The 17631-nt window shown below is 53.2% G+C and overlaps 1 protein-coding gene and 1 long non-coding RNA gene across 7 annotated transcripts in view; one reads left to right on the top strand and one right to left on the bottom strand.

The window, feature by feature from the left end:
- The window catches only part of TMCC2 (transmembrane and coiled-coil domain family 2), a 44218-nt gene extending 29247 nt beyond the window's left edge, over positions 1–14971 (top strand). For all 6 annotated transcript variants that reach the window (XM_003893227.3, XM_009188958.3, XM_009188973.4 and 3 more), the window contains 3 exons: positions 10603–11537; positions 12766–12901; positions 13459–14971. In XM_003893227.3, the coding sequence (XP_003893276.1) occupies positions 10603–11537; positions 12766–12901; positions 13459–13770 (1383 nt within the window). In that variant the 3' untranslated portion in view covers positions 13771–14971. The remainder of the gene's footprint in view (positions 1–10602; positions 11538–12765; positions 12902–13458) is intronic.
- LOC108582557 lies at positions 14787–17415 on the bottom strand. The gene is made up of 2 exons (XR_001896171.3): positions 17306–17415; positions 14787–15744 (listed from the first exon to the last, which is right to left on the bottom strand). It is a non-coding gene; the product is annotated as an uncharacterized LOC108582557 (long non-coding RNA).
- Between the last annotated feature and the right edge of the window lie 216 nt (positions 17416–17631).

Here is a 17631-nt window from a genome sequence, read left to right as displayed (position 1 = left end):
AAAGTGCTTTGTTCTCCATAGGGCAGACGCTGAGTGGAGGATGTAGTTTTCATCAGAACTGAGGGGTGGCCCTAATGGAAGGGGCTAGAAGCCAAGGGTTAGATGAGAGGGGTGTCTCCACCAGGACAAGAGAGTAGCCCTTAGGGTCAGGGCAGAAGGAAGAACTTGCTGGCTACAGGAGGTGGCAGGTGGAAGCCTCTACCTGGTGTCAGCTGATAATAGGCAGCTGGCTCTACGCGGCCTGGAGATGAGCAGGTGCTGCCTGAAAGGATGAGTGAGTGACTTTCCTGTCTCGGTAGTTTGCACCTGAAATCCCCTTGTAGTAGAGCGAGATGCCTTTTAAAGCTACTGAGGGCATGCTCTGCCCCTCGAATCCCCCATGTGGTAGCTGGGGCCTTGCTACGGGGATTTTGTCACCCCGCTGTGCCCCTGGCGAAGTGACTCAGGTCCATACTGCCCCACATGTGCCCCATTCAGTATCTAAGCACGTGGTGCCTGCCCGCTTGAGAAAAGCCGCTTAGGCTCCCAGGCACCAATTAAACCGATAGGTAGGCTCTTTCTCCACCCCCACCCCTTCACCCACCTGGGAGCACCCGGGTCAGCTGTGATCACACATCAGAGCTGGAGTGAGCAGCTTCCTGTGCCCACATATCCTCACCAGGAAGGCAGAGAGCCACCAGCTCCACGGGGCTATTCCTGCTGAGTTGAGAAAATGGAATGGGGGAAGCCTGCGACTTCAGGACCAAGGGTTGGAATAATTTTTCCAGCCTGCTCTTGCTGGAATGTTGGGTTGGTACGGGAAATGACAGGTTCCTTCTCTCCCAGCTTTACTGTAAGGTCACATGACCTCTTTGGGTTGAAGGATTTTAGCTGGCCATAGGCTTTCCTCTCCATCCTAGTCCGGTTGACCTCCCCTTCCATCCGGGAATGAGTAGAAAAAGGGAATCTGAGCGTTCTTTATCCCGAGAGGGCCACTGAAATCAGAGTCACGGGGCAGCAGTCAGCAGACTGAAGCATCTCCGCTGAGTCACCCAGGCCTGCCAGCCCTGGGGCCACACTCGCCTGCTGGGCTCTGACCCACTGGAAGCCCAGACCTTGCTCCCAGGAGCCGTGTTCTGCATGGGCCTCGGCCTGCTTGTCTAGACCCATAGACAAGCCAGGGTTGACACCTGACTCCATTGTCAGGATGACTGGGCTGCCCTGCTTTCCTAAAGGGAAGCATAGGAACCCTCAAAACTTTTTCTTTGTGTTTTTTTTTCCATCTAAGAGGGACCTTATATTGTCTTTCCAAATCCTGAGCAGATGGTAACAAGAGAAGGCTCCTTCCTCCCTGTCAGCCTGCTGTGGGGACCCTAAAGGGGTTCTTTGTGAGTCTGGGAAGGGGCTGCCTGCCTCAGAAGGAGGAGGGTCAGAGGCACAGATCTCTTGTGCAACTGGGAGCACAGGTATGGAGCACATGTTCCTTGCAAGTGGCAGCTGTTTCTGTGGTCCATCTTGAAAACTGCTTAATGCATTTACATTATGAAGAAAGAGAACCACGATTCACATTTCCCAATTTACATAGCTAGTGCCCTTCCCCTCCCTCCAGAGAGCTTCACTTAAGCCTGGATACTTTCTGTCCCAACAGTGTCTACTGTGTGCCTCCCGGATCTCAGGGATCCAGGCTGCTGGGCTAGTGTGTGAGAGGAAGCACAGGTGTCCCATGTCCAGGGCCGGGTTGACACGAGGACACTGAGTTCAGGCCCTGGGAGGAGGTGGGAGCCCCAGGAAGGCCATGGGAGCCAGGGCTGGGAAGCCCTGATCCAGCAGCTCCTTATAATCTGGCAGAGAGCCTAATCCAGCTTAATTTAGTGTTGTGAAAGGGGCCAGGGAGGTGAGTCCAGAGTGCCACCAACGCCATGTGGAGGGGAGCCCCTAGGTGTGCATGGGCTGAGGGTAGGTCTCACTGGAGCAGGAAGAGGAATAGGGAAAGTTGGGTCTTGGACACTTGAGAGAACATCCCAGCTGTGGCTCATCCAGACATTCATCAGCACTTCTTAGCCCCCAGCCTTTGTGTAGAGCAAGATGTATGGCCCTGATTGGTAGGGTCCCTGAGCAGGGGGCATTCTGGTGTGGAGTTGGATCATGGAAGAAGCATGACTCTCCCTCCACAGTTCTCCTCTTAAAGCTTGCCCAGCCCATTCACAGGGATTAATCTGGAGTCAGGTACCTGTGGAGTGGCCCGCCTGTCTCAGGCAGGAGGGGGTGGGGTGAGGAGGTCATGGCATGGGGGCCACAACTCCAGGTGTGGTGCTGGTGGCTGGGCATGGATAGAGAGCTGGGTAGCATGGACCAAACAGGACTCTGATGGCTTGGAGAGAGGAGCAGTGGTGCCTGTGTAGCCCACCTGTGCCCTGCTTTGGGCTGGGGAACCTTGGGCATTTCTGCCTACTGGTGACTGGGGGTTGAGTAATCTGTCCTGGTCTTCTTTTTAGTCAACCAGCTGCACGACAGGGGGATTAGGAGTGTGTCAGGAAGAGCTGCTGCTCTACTAAACCTGACACGGTGAGCTGAAGGACCCAGAGATCCTCCTGCAGACCCACTCTGTAATGGGACAACGGTGGGAGCTGCGGCCCAGGCCAGTGGAGGACCCTGGCCTTCCCCATCCAGTTGTTGAAACATCACTTCCATCTAGTTCCTAAACATTTTCAGCACCCCCAAGGAAACCCTGTACCCATTAAGCTGTCACTCCCCATTCCTTCTCCCATGCTCACCCCAGCCTGCTGGCAACCACTAATCAGCTTTCTGTCTCTGTGGATTTAACTATTCCAGATATTTCATATAATGGAATCATTCATTATATGGCCTTTCTTGTCTGGTTTCTTTCACTTAGCCTAATGTTTTTGAGGTTCACCGATGTTGGAGCATTATCAGCACTTTGTTTCTTTTTTTTTTTTTTGAGACTGAGTTTCGCTCTTCTTGCCCAGGCTGGAGTACAATGGCACGATCTCGGCTCACCACAACCTCCGCCTCCCAGGTTCAAGCGATTCTCCTGCCTCAGCCTCCTGAGTAGCTGAGATTACAGGCATGCACCACCGTGCCCGGCTAATTTTTTGTGTGTTTTTAGTAGAGATGGAGTTTCTCCATGTTGGTCAGGCTGGTCTTGAACTCCCGACCACAGGTGATCTGCCCGCCTCAGCCTCCCAAAGTGCTGGGATTACAGGAGTGAGCCACCAGGCCCAGCCCCGGCACTTTGTTTCTTTTATGGCCGAATAGTATTTCATTACAAGACATACCACATTTTTTGTTGACCCATTAATCAGTTAATGGACATCTGAGTTATGTCCTCCTTTTGGCTATTGTGAATATTGCTGCTGTGAGCATTTGTGTACAGATCAGTGTTGAATACTCATTTTCAATTCTTTTGGGAATTGAAAATATCTAGGAGTGGAATTGCTGGGTCATAAAGTAATTCTATGTTAATTTTTTGAGGAACTCCCAAACTATTTTCCACATCAGCTGTGCCATTTTAGGTACATTGCACAAAGCTTCCAATTTCTGCACATGTTCACCAACACTTATTCCTTTTTTTTTTTTTGAAGCAGGGTCTCACTCTGTTGCCCAGGCTGGAGTGCGGTGGTGTGTGTGTTCATAACCCACTGCAGCCTCGAACTCCTGGACTCAAGCCATCCTCCTGCCTCAGCTTCCTGAGTAGCTGGGACTATAGGCACACACCACCACACCTGGCTGTCTTTTTATTTTTTGTAGACAGGTCTTGCTGTGTTGCCCAGGCTGGTCTTAAACTCCTGGGCTCAAGCAATTTTCCCATTTTGGCCTCCAAAAGTGCTGGGACCACAGGTGTGAGCCGCTGTGTGCAGCCCACTTACTTCCTTTTTAAAAATTACTAGGGTCTGGGCTCGGTGACTCATGCCTGTGGTCCCAGGTACTTAGGAGGCTGAGGTGGGAGGATTGCTTAAGCCTGGGACGTCCAGGCTACAATGAGCCATGATCATGCCATTGCACTCCAGCCCAGGCCACAGAGTGAGAACCTGTCTCAAAAAAAAAAAAAAAAAAAAAAATTATAGTCATTCTAAGGGTGTGAAGTGTCTCTTAATTTGTTCGTATTTGTTTCTAAGCACCTGCTTTATGCCCTTTACTCAGTGTTTCCTCTCCTCATCGTGATAGCTCTCAGCTGGTAAGTGACAGAGCCAGGATCTAAATCAGTGCCCAACTCCAACTTTAAAGCCCTTTCCTTTACATTCCGCAGGCCCTGTATGCTGTCTCATTGCTGGTCTTTTTGGCAAATCTTTTTCCTTTTCTCACCCTCTGACCTGTTCCAGCACTCTGAACAGCTTTCTCATCTTTTTCTTGTTCACTAATTTTCTTTCCTTTGTTAAAGCATAATCCCTCTTTGTACCTCTCCCTGTCTGCCAGTTTCTTGGCTCTGTTTACCTTGGTTGCCCTCTCTCCATCAAGTCCTGAAAGGGAGCTGTCACCCTGGGTATGTGTGCCGCGGAAGGCAGGGCATGGAGAGCTCCCCGCCTTCCTCAGACACGCCAGCTCCCTCCACGGGGAAGGAGAGCAAAGTGATGTTTTGTGATTGAAGACTCAACAGCAGATCCCAGGCATTGTAAACCTCTGTGAAGGGTAGGAAAAAGCTGGTGTCCTGCTACAGGACTCCCAGGCTGGAATCTTGACCCAGGGGTAGAGAAGAGGGGCTGGCAAGAGGATCAGGATCTCAGCTCAAGGCCACTCCACACACCAGGCCCAGGAGTGTCTCTTCTCTCCTTCGTGGGGATTTCCCAGCCAGCTCCAACTCTGCTTCTCAGAGTTGTAACTAGACAGCACAGCCTCTCCGGGATCTGGAGGTCTTGGGTTCCCTCCAGGGATAGGGGTAGAGACTAAAGATCCTGGAGGGGAAGGATGGGGGGATGTCTGCTGTTTCCTGTTAGCATGCAGGATGTTTCCCTTGTTCTCCAAACTGAAATAACCTTTCCTGGGTTTGGTCAGCCTGTGTGTGAAGAGGGCAGATCCGAGTGAGATAAATGTGAGGTTTGCCCCAGAGGGAGGCTACCCCTTCCTTGATTTGAGGAGTGTCAGTGCAGTCTGGGGCTCCAGGCAGACTGCCTACCTCCCTGTGTCCTTCTTTGCATCCCTGATGGGTGGGGTGGGGACTGCGGGATCTAAGGAGGAGGCTGGTGTTGGGGAGAAGGTCTTAGGTGCTTTCCTGAGGTTGAACTCCAGGCTACAAGCAGGGATGAGCTCAGTCTCAATTAGGATCTCGTGGTGAGTCCATAGTAAAAGTCTCCGGTTGGCAGGGGGAGTTATTGAAGGGAGTTAATTCAGATGGATGTGGTTGCCAAGGTGTTCCAGCCTTAAAAGCAAAAACCACAAACAGGATCTTGGTATCTCCCACAGAGTGTTCCCTCAAGCACCTCCTACCACCTTCCACAACACACACAAACCTCTTCTCTTGTTCTCAGGTTTGCACACATGCATGCAGGTACACGCACATACCCCTAAGCACGAGAGGCGGCTGGGTGGGCAAGGGAAGTCTGCATGGAGACCAGTAAGATTAAGGGTTATCTCCAGTGAGGAAGGCTGGAGATGTCACCGTGATAAGTCTTCAGAGGTGATTTTAAATGCTGTGGCCAATATTTGGACATTTCTAAGGATTTGCACGCCCTCAGATGTGGAGAAGGCAGGATGGGGCTGGGGAGAACTCCTTTGTTTTTCCTTGCTCTCTCGGGGTGTAAAAGCCAACAGTCTGGCCAAGTGCAGCATGGCTCAGGCCTGTAATCCCAGCAATTTAGGAGGCCAAGGCAAGAGGATCGCTTAAGCCCCGAAGTTTGAGACCAGCCTGGACAACATGGCAAAACCCTGTCTCTACAAAAAAATAACACAAATTAGCCAAGTGTGGTGGCATGTACCTGTAGTCCTTGCTGCTAGGGAGGCTGAGATGGGAGGAGCACTTGAGCCTAGGGAGGTCAAGGCTGCAGTGAACTGTGATTGCCTTACTGCACTGCAGCACTCCAGCCTGGACAACAGAGTGATTCTGTCTCACCATAAAAACAAAAAAAGCCTGCAGTCTTAGCTGTATGAAATTCCAATTTCATTGCTGTGGAGTGAGGCTGGGCTGTGGTTGACAACCACTGATTAGACTCTCTTGCTTCCTGAAAAGGTGGCAGAGGGCCAGCTGTCCTAGCCAAAGGTATCTTAAGCTGTGGGTCTGTCAGAGCTACCCAGCCCTCCAAGGTGAGGTTAGGCCCTGAGTTTTGGAGCCAGACAGGATTTATATTCTAGGTTCTTTACTTACTAGTTGTGTAGTCCTGGGCAAGTTATATCTGTAGGCCTTGGTTTTCTCTCCTGTAAAATGGAAATAATAGTGCTACCCTCTTGTGAGGTTAATACTGGGATTAAATGAATTAATAGGTGTAAACACTTAGAGACAAGTCTGACGTATGTCAAGAAATGTTAGTGTCTGAAGGAGATTGGTTCCAAGACCCCCTGCAGATACCAAAACTCCAGATTGCTTAAGTCTCATACAGTAAATGGTGTAGTATTTGCATAGAACCTACACACATCCTTCCTTTAAGTTATCTCTAGATTACTTACAATACCTAGTACAATGTAAATACTATGAAAATAGAAAATAGTTGTTATACTGTTTTTTTGTTTTTTGTTTTTGAGACAGAGTCTCTGTCACCCAGGCTGGAGTGCAGTGGTGCAATCTTGGCTCACTGCAACTTCCACCTCCCAGGTTCAAGTGCTTCTTCTGCCTCAGCCTCCCGAGTAGCTGGAACAACCGGAACACACCACCACACCCAGCTAATTTTTTTTTTTCTTTGAGATGGAGTTTCACTCTGTCGCCCGGGCTGGAGTGCAGTGGCACGATCTCGGTTCACTGCAAGCTCCGCCTCCTGGGTTCACGCCATTCTCCCGCCTCAGCCTCCCAAGTAGCTGGGACTACAGGCGCCCGCCACCACATCCCACACCCAGCTAATTTTTGTATTGTTAGTAGAGACAGGGTTTTACCATGTTGGCCAGGCTGGTCTTGAACTCCTAACCTCAGGTGATCTGCCCGCCTTGGCCTTCCAAAGTGCTGGCAGGTGTGAGCCACTGCGCCTGGCCCCTGTATTTTAAAATTTGTATTATTATTATTTTAATCCATGGTTGGTTGAATCCATGGATGTGGAATTCTCAGATATAGAAGGCCAACTATAATTGTTATCCTTATCCTTTTCCAAAACATTTAGAATTTGAGAAAAAGAGAAGAGCCCAGAGGCCACCAGGAAAATATGCACCTTTCTGGAAGCCAGTGGAGCTGAGTCCTCCACAGGGAAGAGAATAAAATGGGGATATGCTCTGTGACTGGAGACTGACCCGCTCAATCCAGGCATTGCAGACCTTCGTGTCACTAAGGAGGTGTCCAGGCCTCCATGGAGGGACGGAAGGAGCTGGTGTCCTGCTGCAGGACTGTTAGACTCAAGTCTGGGTCCTAGGGTAGAGAAGAGGGGTGGGCGAGGGAGCCAGGGCTTCAGCCCGGGCCTCTGCACCCACCATCAGGCCCCAGCTGTTTTTCCCAGGAGTGTCTCTTCTCCTCTCATTAATGGGGATTTCACAGCCAGCTTGAACTCTGCTTTTCCATTTGTAAGCCAGAAAGATGCCAAATCAAGGGAGTAGAGGGCCAAGCTGCCAGGAAGGAGCCACGGCAGGGGGAGACTTTGCTATTTTACACTCCGGTATAGTCCTAAAGCACTTTTGCTTTTCACAGCATTTCACATCCATTGCTTATTAGCTCCTCCCACTTTCCCTCTAAGTAGGTGGGACAGACTCTCTCCCTGTTACAAAGATGAGCAAATGGCAGTGATGCAGCCAGACTGAGAACCCATTTTCTAGATATTCTTTCTCCCAGGAAGAGAGTGATAGAGAGCTGGGCATCTGTGGAAAGGTCAGCAGCTTTATAAGAGAGCCAGATTCTATAACATCAAAGGCCGTGTGTTGCCTATAAAACTTAATTTGGGGCCGGGCGCGGTGACTCAGGCCTGTAATCCCAGCACTTTGGGAGGCCGAGGCGGGCGGATCCCCTGAGATAAGGAGTTCAAGAGCAGCCTGGCCAACATGGCGAAACCTCATTTCTATAAAAAATAGCTGGGCGTGGTGGCTCATGCTTGTAATCCCAGCTACTTGGGAGGCTGAGGCAGGAGAATCGCTTGAACCCAGGAGGCAGAGGTTGCAGTGAGCTGAGATGGTGCCACTGCATTCCAGCCTGGGCGACAGAGTGAGACCCTGTCTCCCAAAAAAAGACAAAAAACAAACAAAAAACCCCCTTAATTTTATGTAGTTCTAGCAATACGGAGTAAATTTGTTGGTATAATCTCTGAAATAAATTTAGGCCAGCTTGATTGCAGGCATTTTTTCTCCCAGGGGAAAAAAGGGATTACGCTGCCCAGAATCAGACGCAGCATTTAATGAGTACCTTCTGTATGCTTCGCACTGTGCCAAGTGCTTGCCAGACATCATCTTGTATAGCCCTCACAAAAGGCCTGAGAGTAGCTATGATTACCCCCCTTTTGTCAGCGCGGACACTGAAGGTCAGGAAAATGGAGAGATGGGCTTTTTGCTGTCACTGCAGGGAACAAGGCAGGAGGAAGCAGCCTCATTGCAGGGTAGGGTTTTAAGTCAGGCTACAGTGACAGTTTGACCTTGGAGCAGATCACTTAAGGGAGACTGTGGGTATGAAAGGTCAGAAATTCTGAGAAGCAGAGTCCTGAAGGTATGAGCACCTGCTGGGAGGGCAAGAGGGAATGAGGGGAGACCCAAAGCAAACATAAGAGGGAAGTCCTGACTTCAGGAGAGATTAGGGACGGGGTTGTGGTTGTCCCCAGCATCCCCGGGGGAAGTGTAACCTGGAAAAGCCCCAGTGGAAGCCCACAGAGGAGCCACCCTCCCCCGGCTCCTGAGTTTGGCAGGGCTATTGTTTTCAATCATGTTTCCCAATAACTTTGCACCTTGGCAGAATCAAGCCAAGTGACTTATGCCTGTTGTTGGCAGGGACTGTTTCCAGTTCCGGTGCATGTTAGACTGGGCCACTTTCTTTGTGTTTAAACCCTTCCCCCACATATATCTGACCACACCCCTGCCCCCTCCCATACATACTAAGGGCGAATGATCTGACCCAGCCTTGCTTGGGGTGTGCTATGTGTAAAAATACATGGGGTTGAGCCATTTCCTGCTGCTTCCGTTGTTGCATGGCGATAAGACACTGGGGACTCAGCTGTGGACAGAAAGATCCTCCAACAGGCTGAGGGGAACCAGGAGCCAGGGGAGCGGGGCTCAGGCCTCCCCACTTTCAGCCCACCTTACATTTCCCATCTTTCCTATCTCCTGCGACCTTTTCCTTCCTTTCTCTCCCTCCCCCTCATCCTTTCTTAGTCTCTCTTCTCCTTTCCTTGTCTCTCCAACTTTGGTGCCACCCTGATGCACTCAGGAAGCCTGCCCGCCTGGTGGGGAGTAAAGGGGGCTGTCATTTCCTTCCTACGCATTCACCCTCTGCAAAGCTGGGTGGCTGGTAGCCTCAGGCCCCCAAACTGGTCTCTGCTTCCCTTGGCCTGTGAGCTCCTTCTGGGGCTTTAGTCATCGGGACCCGGCCAGCAGGGTGGGGGTGGGGCATGCTCCTCTCCCAATTCTCGGGGACTAGGAAGGACTGGGGGCTCCTACCATTATGAAGCGGAAAAGGTTACCAATGACTCTGGAGAGCCATAAGGTAATGGAGGGCCCGGGAGAGGTGTCAGCAGAGGCAGGGTAGCCCACCGAGCTGTGTTAGTGAAGATGGGGTGGTGAGGGCAGGCAGGCAGGACACCAAGTGTAGGCTTTGGTCAGCCCTGAGGGAGAGGCCTGGGAGAGGCCTTATGAGGCAGTTGAGTCCAGAGAGAAAAATTGTCTCATTTCTCAGAAATCTAACCCCATGACTCTAATGAGGCCTCAGACCTGCCCTGTCCATGTACTGGAGCTTTAAGAGTTCTGGGCCGGGGCTAGGCGCAGTGGTTCACACCTGTAATCCCAGAACTTTGGGAGGCCAAGGCAGGCAGATGACTTGAGGTCAGGAGTTCGAGACCAGCCTGGCCAACACGGTGAAACCCCATCTCTACTAAAAATACAAAAATTAGCCAGGCATGGTGGTGGGCGCCTGTAATACCAGCTTCTCAGGAGGCTGAGGCGGGAGAATCCCTTGAACCAGGGAGGTGGAGGGTGCAGTGAGCTGAGATCATGCTACTGCAGTCCAGCCGGGGCAACAGAGCGAGACTCTGTCTCAAATAAATAGATGAACAAACAAACAAAAGAGTTCTGGGCTGGAAGTTCTGTCCTTTCCTGGCCGTGTGTCCCTGAACAACTTGCTTGACCTTCCTGGACCAAAAGAGGAGCAGCTCTGCCTAGACTGCATTTTAGGGATGCTGTGGTGACTGGGTAGAGTGCAGATGTGAGAGCCCTGTGTAAGTGGCTGTCAGGGAATACTGTTCTTGTGGTGGTTGTCTTCTTTTGGACTCCTGCATCCAGGCATCCAGGGGCACTCCTATGGTCTCAGGGTTTACCCATGCTTCCTCTGCCTGCCTCTTTCCGCAGGTCGACAAGGGAGACTTGGTGGCCCTGAGCCTCCCCGCCGGCCATGGTGACACTGACGGCCCCATCAGCCTGGATGTGCCCGACGGGGCACCGGACCCCCAGCGGACCAAGGCCGCCATTGACCACCTGCACCAGAAGATCCTGAAGATCACCGAGCAGATCAAGATCGAGCAGGAGGCTCGCGACGACAACGTGGCAGAGTACCTGAAACTGGCCAACAACGCAGACAAGCAGCAGGTGTCGCGCATCAAGCAGGTGTTCGAGAAGAAGAACCAGAAGTCAGCCCAGACCATCGCCCAGCTGCACAAGAAGCTGGAGCACTACCGCCGTCGCCTGAAGGAGATCGAGCAGAACGGGCCCTCGCGGCAGCCCAAGGACGTGCTGCGGGACATGCAGCAGGGGCTGAAGGATGTGGGCGCCAACGTGCGCGCAGGCATCAGTGGCTTTGGGGGCGGCGTGGTGGAGGGCGTCAAGGGCAGCCTCTCCGGTCTCTCACAGGCCACCCACACCGCCGTGGTGTCCAAGCCCCGGGAGTTTGCCAGCCTCATCCGCAACAAGTTTGGCAGTGCTGACAACATCGCTCACCTGAAGGACCCCCTGGAAGATGGGCCTCCCGAGGAGGCAGCCCGGGCACTGAGCGGCAGTGCCACACTCGTCTCCAGCCCCAAGTATGGCAGCGATGACGAGTGCTCCAGTGCCAGCGCCAGCTCAGCCGGGGCAGGCAGCAACTCGGGGGCTGGGCCCAGCGGAGCACTGGGGAGCCCTAAGTCCAGTGCACTGTATGGTGCTGCTGGAAACCTGGATGCTCTGCTGGAAGAGCTACGGGAGATCAAGGAGGGACAGTCTCACCTGGAGGACTCCATGGAAGACCTGAAGACTCAGCTGCAGAGGGACTACACCTACATGACCCAGTGCCTGCAGGAGGAGCGCTACAGGTAGGTGCCTGCCCAGCCAGCCCCTCCTGCAGTCCAGCTGGACCTGGGATGAGGCAAGGAGCACTGGGTTTCAGACCCAGGGTGTGGAGGCAGTCAGAGGAGCATCTGCAGTTTCCTGGTGGCTGGAAGGGGCCAGCATGAGGCCCTAAGGAGGCTTCTTTTTTTTCTTCTTTTTTTTTTTTGGAGACAGAGTCTGTCTGTTGCCCAGGCTGGAGTGCAGTGGCACGATCTCAGCTCACTGTAACCTCCGCCTCCTGGGTTCAAGCAATTCTCCTGCCTCAGCCTCCTGAGTAGCTGGGATTACAGGCCCGCACCACCACACCCGGCTAATTTTTTTGTATTTTTAGTAGAGACAGGGTTTCACCATGTTGGTCAGGCTGGTCTCGATCTCCTGACCTCAAGTCAGGGATGACATTAATCCCTTCTTCATAGGGTCGTAAAGATATAATGAGTCCAGACCTGTAAAGTTGAAGCATGTGACTGTGTAACTTGGGAAACTTGAACCTCCAGTCGGAGCTCCTGGGGCCAGCCTGCAATGGAGCTGGCGTCTCTCGGCCTCTCCTTCTGTGTCTCCCTTCGGCCCTGTGCTGCCCTTTGCTGCCCTTTGCTGTGTGCCTCTGCAGTACTTGCCGCTCGCTCCCTGGGCTCACGGAGGGATCTTCTCCTTAGCTAGCACTTTCTCTTTTTCTTCTCCGTATATACGAAGAAGGTTTGGAAGATTGAAGGGGAGCCCCACCTAAAAACTATCCACTCCTCACATAATATTCATCTTACACTATTTTGTGCCTTCAGAGTGGGGATTGTGTCCTCCACACCCATGTGTCCCTGGTACCCAGAGAGCATCTGAGCCCAGGGCTTAAGAGCCCAGGTTGAAGTCAGCCAATCCTTAACTCCTCCCTTCATGAGCTGTGTGATCCTAGGCAGCTCCTCAGCCTCCACGCCTCAGTCTTCTCCTCTGTAAAATGGAGATGACACTGGCACCTATCTCACGGGATTGCGGGGAGGATCCTATGAGGTCATGTAGGTAAGACGCTTAGCACAGTGCCTGCACCTAAGTGCTGTGTAAAGAGTAGCTTCATTGTTGTTGCTGTTAAAATTAGAACAGAGCAGAGCTGGACATGTGGGGTGGGCTGAGTCATTGTTTATTGAGAGAATGAATGAATCAACCATGGGAGAGAAGGGAGGCTCGGGGAGCCAGGACTGGTGTCACTCTCTCTCCCTCCGCCAGGTATGAGCGGCTGGAGGAGCAGCTCAACGACCTGACTGAGCTTCACCAGAATGAGATGACGAACCTGAAGCAGGAGTTGGCCAGTATGGAGGAGAAGGTGGCCTACCAGTCCTATGAGAGGGCGCGGGACATCCAGGTATGGCCAGGGCAACCGTGGGAGGCCCCACATGTGCTGGGAGAGCTGGCAGCAGCCAGAGGTTTAGGATTCTTGTCTCGTGGGGCATGATAGATACAGCCTGGCCTGTTGGCTGGGGCAGATAGGCACGTGGACGAAGAGGGCAGCATAGCGGGGGCCAAGTGTAGATGAGCAAGACAGGCCTGAAGCTGAGAGCATGCACTGTGCAGAGGCAAGCCCACAGGGCAAGGGCCGCCAGGCCCCTACCTCTTTGATGGCAGCCTTGCAAATGAGTAGTTGGAGTTCCCAGCCTCCAGCCTGCCTCAAGAGGGAGCTAGCTGGGATTGGGCCAGCTCCTCTCCATCCCTAGTAATCAAGACTCTCATTTCCTAGCATCCTCCCCAAAGAGTCATCCTTAAAGGGCTCTGACCCGAGTTACAGCTAGTCAACCTCCACTCCTCCTGGCCTTTGGAGAGGAGGCTTCGTTACAGGCACCTTCCCAGTGGGGTAGGTAGGTTTTCAGGCTAGGGGTCCTGCCCAACCTGAGCGCCCACATGCCAGCCCCTCTGCCCCCACAGGAGGCCGTGGAGTCCTGCCTGACCCGGGTCACCAAGCTGGAGCTGCAACAGCAACAGCAGCAGGTGGTGCAGCTGGAGGGCGTGGAGAACGCCAACGCGCGGGCGCTGCTGGGCAAGTTCATCAACGTGATCCTGGCGCTCATGGCCGTGCTGCTGGTGTTCGTGTCCACTGTTGCCAACTTCATCACGCCCCTCATGAAGACACGCCTGCGCATCACCAGCACTGCCCTCCTGGTCCTTGTCCTGTTCCTCCTCTGGAAGCACTGGGACTCCCTCACCTACCTCCTGGAGCACGTGTTGCTGCCCAGCTGAGTGGCCAGCCATGCCAACCCTGTGCTCTCCGGCCCCCAGCTGGCCACTCTGCTCCAGGAGGGACCCTTGGACTTCTTCATGTGTCCAGTTTGGCCTCCTGCCCAAACTGTCCATTCCAGCAGCTCCTGCCCCCTTCTCTGTACTTGCTTCTGTCTGACACCTTCTCCCTGTTGGCCTGAAGGGAGCTTAGAATGCAGCCCTGGCTGGATGTAGTGGGGGCACCTGTGGCCAAGTGGAGCAGAGGTGGACATGGGATTGGATTGTTTTGACTTCTCCCAGCTGACCCTCAGGATGCCCCGGGTCAGGAAGGCCATTAAGAATAAGAGGAGAGGGCTCTGCCTCAACTTTCCTAGGAAAGAGCCCACCTCAGAGATAGCTACGGTTTCCTCTGGTGGAGATGGTGAGGATGAAGGCTGGAGAGTGAGGGAGGAGGCTCTGTTGGCCTCAGAGAACACAGGGATGGGAGGGTCCCTAGCCTTCGGGCACCTCTAGGGCCAGAGAGCAGGCTCAGAGCAGCTAGTGTGGAGCTCAGCATCCCCCACCCCACCCCTCCTCCCTGTAGAGCTGATTTGTGGCCTCCTTCTGGGGCTGGGCTCTGCAGGCCAGGTGGGTGTGGCTTGTGTTTTCCCTGCTGTCCTTTCTGCCTGTACTGGATCTGCTATTTTCAGGGAAACAGGCCCCAGGGCCCCCCTGAGCCTCACCCTAAGCCCTTAGGCCTCTGGGAGTGCTGTTGGGTTCTATTTATTTATTTATTTGTTCTTTTGTTCCCTACCCATGCTCCCAGCGTCTTCCCTGCTGAGCACCGGGAGAGGTCCTACCCCGTCCTCTCTCTGAGGCCAGGGCCCTTCCATTCCATTTAGCCTCTGGATCATCCTGGCTGGGAGAAGTGGGACCGAGCCACCCAGCCCTTCTCTCCCCAAGCAGCCCTACAGCCGGGATGGGAGGCGCGTGGCCTCTCTTTTATCTGTCTATTTATTTTGTAAGTGTGTATTCATGTGGAGGAGGTCGTTGCTTTATTTTTTTAAGGCTCTGGAGTGTTGTGTATGGTTTCTTTTCACATCCCAGCCTCCCATGGGCACTTCCAAGAAGAGAGGGGATTTCTTGGAAAAGGAGAGAGGAATCCCCTAGAGCAGGGAAAGCAGTGCCTGCCAGCTGTTGTGCACCTTCCTGAGAAATAAATATCCTCTAAATTTTCAAACCATCCTGTCTGGTGTTGGTTGATTAGGTTGTGTCTGTGGGAACCACCAGGTGTCTCCCCACACCCAAGCATTCTGGGTAACAGGCTGGGCGTCATCTGTTGACCTGAGGCCCTCTTCCTCCAGGATCCAACAAGGAACAAGGCATGGCCTAAGTGGTGTGATAGGAGGAATGATATACACCCCATCCAGGCCTTTTGGAGTCCATGGCAGGGCAATTAGGAGAGAGATTTCCATAGCTCAGAGCAGTTGAGCTGCCAGCAGCCTGAATGACAAGCAGCAATGCCCAAGTGGGGCCACGAGAGGGCAGCAGAGTCCTTACTCTAACCCTTTCTCCCGGTGCAGCCCCAAAGAAGGCAGCTGCTGGAGTTAGCTTGGTTTTCTCAGCAGTCAGCCAGAGCACAGAGCACCTGCTCTCCAGGTGCTGGAGCGTGGGCTTGAGTGTAGTGACCAGGCCCTCTGTGGCTGCAGCGCCCACCCCCGGCAGTTCACACAGATGGGCACCCCAGAAGGCACTGCACTCCCAGCAGTAATCCTGTGGGAGTTTTGGAGAGGCCACCTGAATCTCCCTGCTGGGATGAAGAGGAGATGCTGACTTCCAGCATCAGGAACAGGAGGGATGGTGGGAAATGCACCCATGCCAGAGACCTGGGTCCTGGCCCATAGTGAGTAGATGGCAGCCAATTCACATCTGTCTGCACCTCAGTCTCCACATCAGTGATAGAGGATGTACGGCAGCTCACTTCGAAGGGCTTGGACTTTCTGCAGTTCTGTGGGTCTGACAAATCAAAAGTTGCCGCTGTACTTGTGGCCTCCGGCTTGAGGAGACACCAAGAGTCAGGGACAGTGCCATCACCAGATTGGAGAGAAGGCTGTGCTGGTGCCACGGGGGTGGGCATTGGTGGCTCATCCTCACCCTCTGTACAATGTAGGAGTTTCACTAGGTGACCTTCCCAGTGTCTTCCAACAGTGTCATTCCTGGACCCTGTACTCACCTCCCTTGAGGGCTGCAGGTGGCCTAGAGCCCACATTCCTGGGCTCCAGGTGGGGGGTGACTGCCCCAGTCTGCAGACATTTCCCACATTCCTCCCCAAGGTCAGGTGCCTTCCCTGAATTAAATGTCACCGCCAACCACAGCCCACACTGAAAGGGAGGAGGAAAAAGGGAGGGAGGGTGGCGGGCATGCTCAGCTGATCCTGAGACTGACAGCGAACAGAGGAGGTGGGGGAAGACCAGCCCCAGCTACATAGGGTCATCTGCAAAAAGGACAGAACACCAGCCTGTGTTTGCCTTATCATGACAACTTGTCTAATAAAACCCTGCCCATCCGGAACACTGATGGTCACTGATGCTTCCTTGTTTGTGTTTGAGCCTTCTCGCCCTTTGGAAAAAAGGGAGTGCAGCCCAGCATGGTGGGTTACCCCTGTAATCCCAGCACTTTGGGAGGCCGAGGTGGGTGGATCACTTGAGGTCAGGAGTTTGAGACCAGCCTGACCAACATGGTGAAACCCCATCTCTACTAAAAATACAAAATTAGCTGGGCATGGTGGCACATGCCTATAATCACAGCTACTTGGGGAGGCTGAGGCAGGAGAATCATTTTAACCTGGGAGGCAGAGGTTGCAGTGAGCCAAGGTTGTGCCATTGCACTCCAGCCTGGGCAACAAGAGTGAAACTCTGTCTCAAATTTAAAAAAAAAGAAAGAAAAAGGGAGTACATTGTCCCCACTTCAACCTGGCCTCCTTCACTGGGATTGCCTCCTCTGTTGGGGACCATTCTCCTTCAGAATGCAGGGCCAACAGGCAGGTCCTTTCCAGAGCATCTGTCATGCAGGCCCCAGCCCCTCACCTGAGGGTCTGGAGGTCTCAGCCAGGCTGGTATGCCCCCCTCAGCCTGGGTCCACTAGGGAGGCAGTAGCTAAGAATTCGTGCTGGAATTGGCACATTACTGCTCTGGCAGCACTGAGCAGGCAGGTGGCATGTTTACCATGCCCGTACGAGTTGGCACTCCCTGCCAACCTCATCAAAACTGTAGGGCTACAACAGGTGCAGCGCTGGCAAACAGCAAAGCAGGCAGACAGCACAGGCCAGCAGGAGGTGACTTAACCCTTGCCAGCCCAGGTTACTCTGGAATGGTTCTGAGCTATGGAGGGAGGGAAGGGAGGAGGAAAGACTTGGGGCCACAGGGTGGGAGAGGAGGGGAGCTGTAGCCAGGGCACCTGGAGGGATCTTCGTGGCAGGCTCAATTTCCCCTTCAAAGCCAGGGCCCTTAAGTCAAGTCTGGATCCCAATATTAAAGAGCCAGCAGACCTAGGCTCAAACCCTACTGCTGCTACTCACCTTGGACAGGGTTCCAGCTGTTCTCAGCCCAATATCCTCATCTTCCAGGAGGAATGGAGGTGACATGAAAGTGGTTCACAGGCTTGAGTGCAGGAGACTTGACATTCTGCAGATCAAGACTTAAGCACAAGGCCTAGAACATAATGGATTAACCCGAGATTTATTACTGTTCCTCATTCCTGACCCTGTGAGATGTTAAGGTGCAGGAGAACTGTTCAGAGAAGTCTAAAGCCGACCCCACAGGAACATACAAGACCAAGGGTGGCTAAGTGAGCCTCAGCCTCTGACACTGGAAGGCCTAATAGAGGTCCTCAGGGTTCCTCTTC

The sequence above is a fragment of the Papio anubis genome, chromosome 1 (assembly GCF_008728515.1).
Source record: "Papio anubis isolate 15944 chromosome 1, Panubis1.0, whole genome shotgun sequence".
In the NCBI taxonomy this organism is placed as follows: domain Eukaryota; kingdom Metazoa; phylum Chordata; class Mammalia; order Primates; family Cercopithecidae; genus Papio; species Papio anubis.
This window is presented reverse-complemented; position numbering and strand designations above follow the sequence as displayed.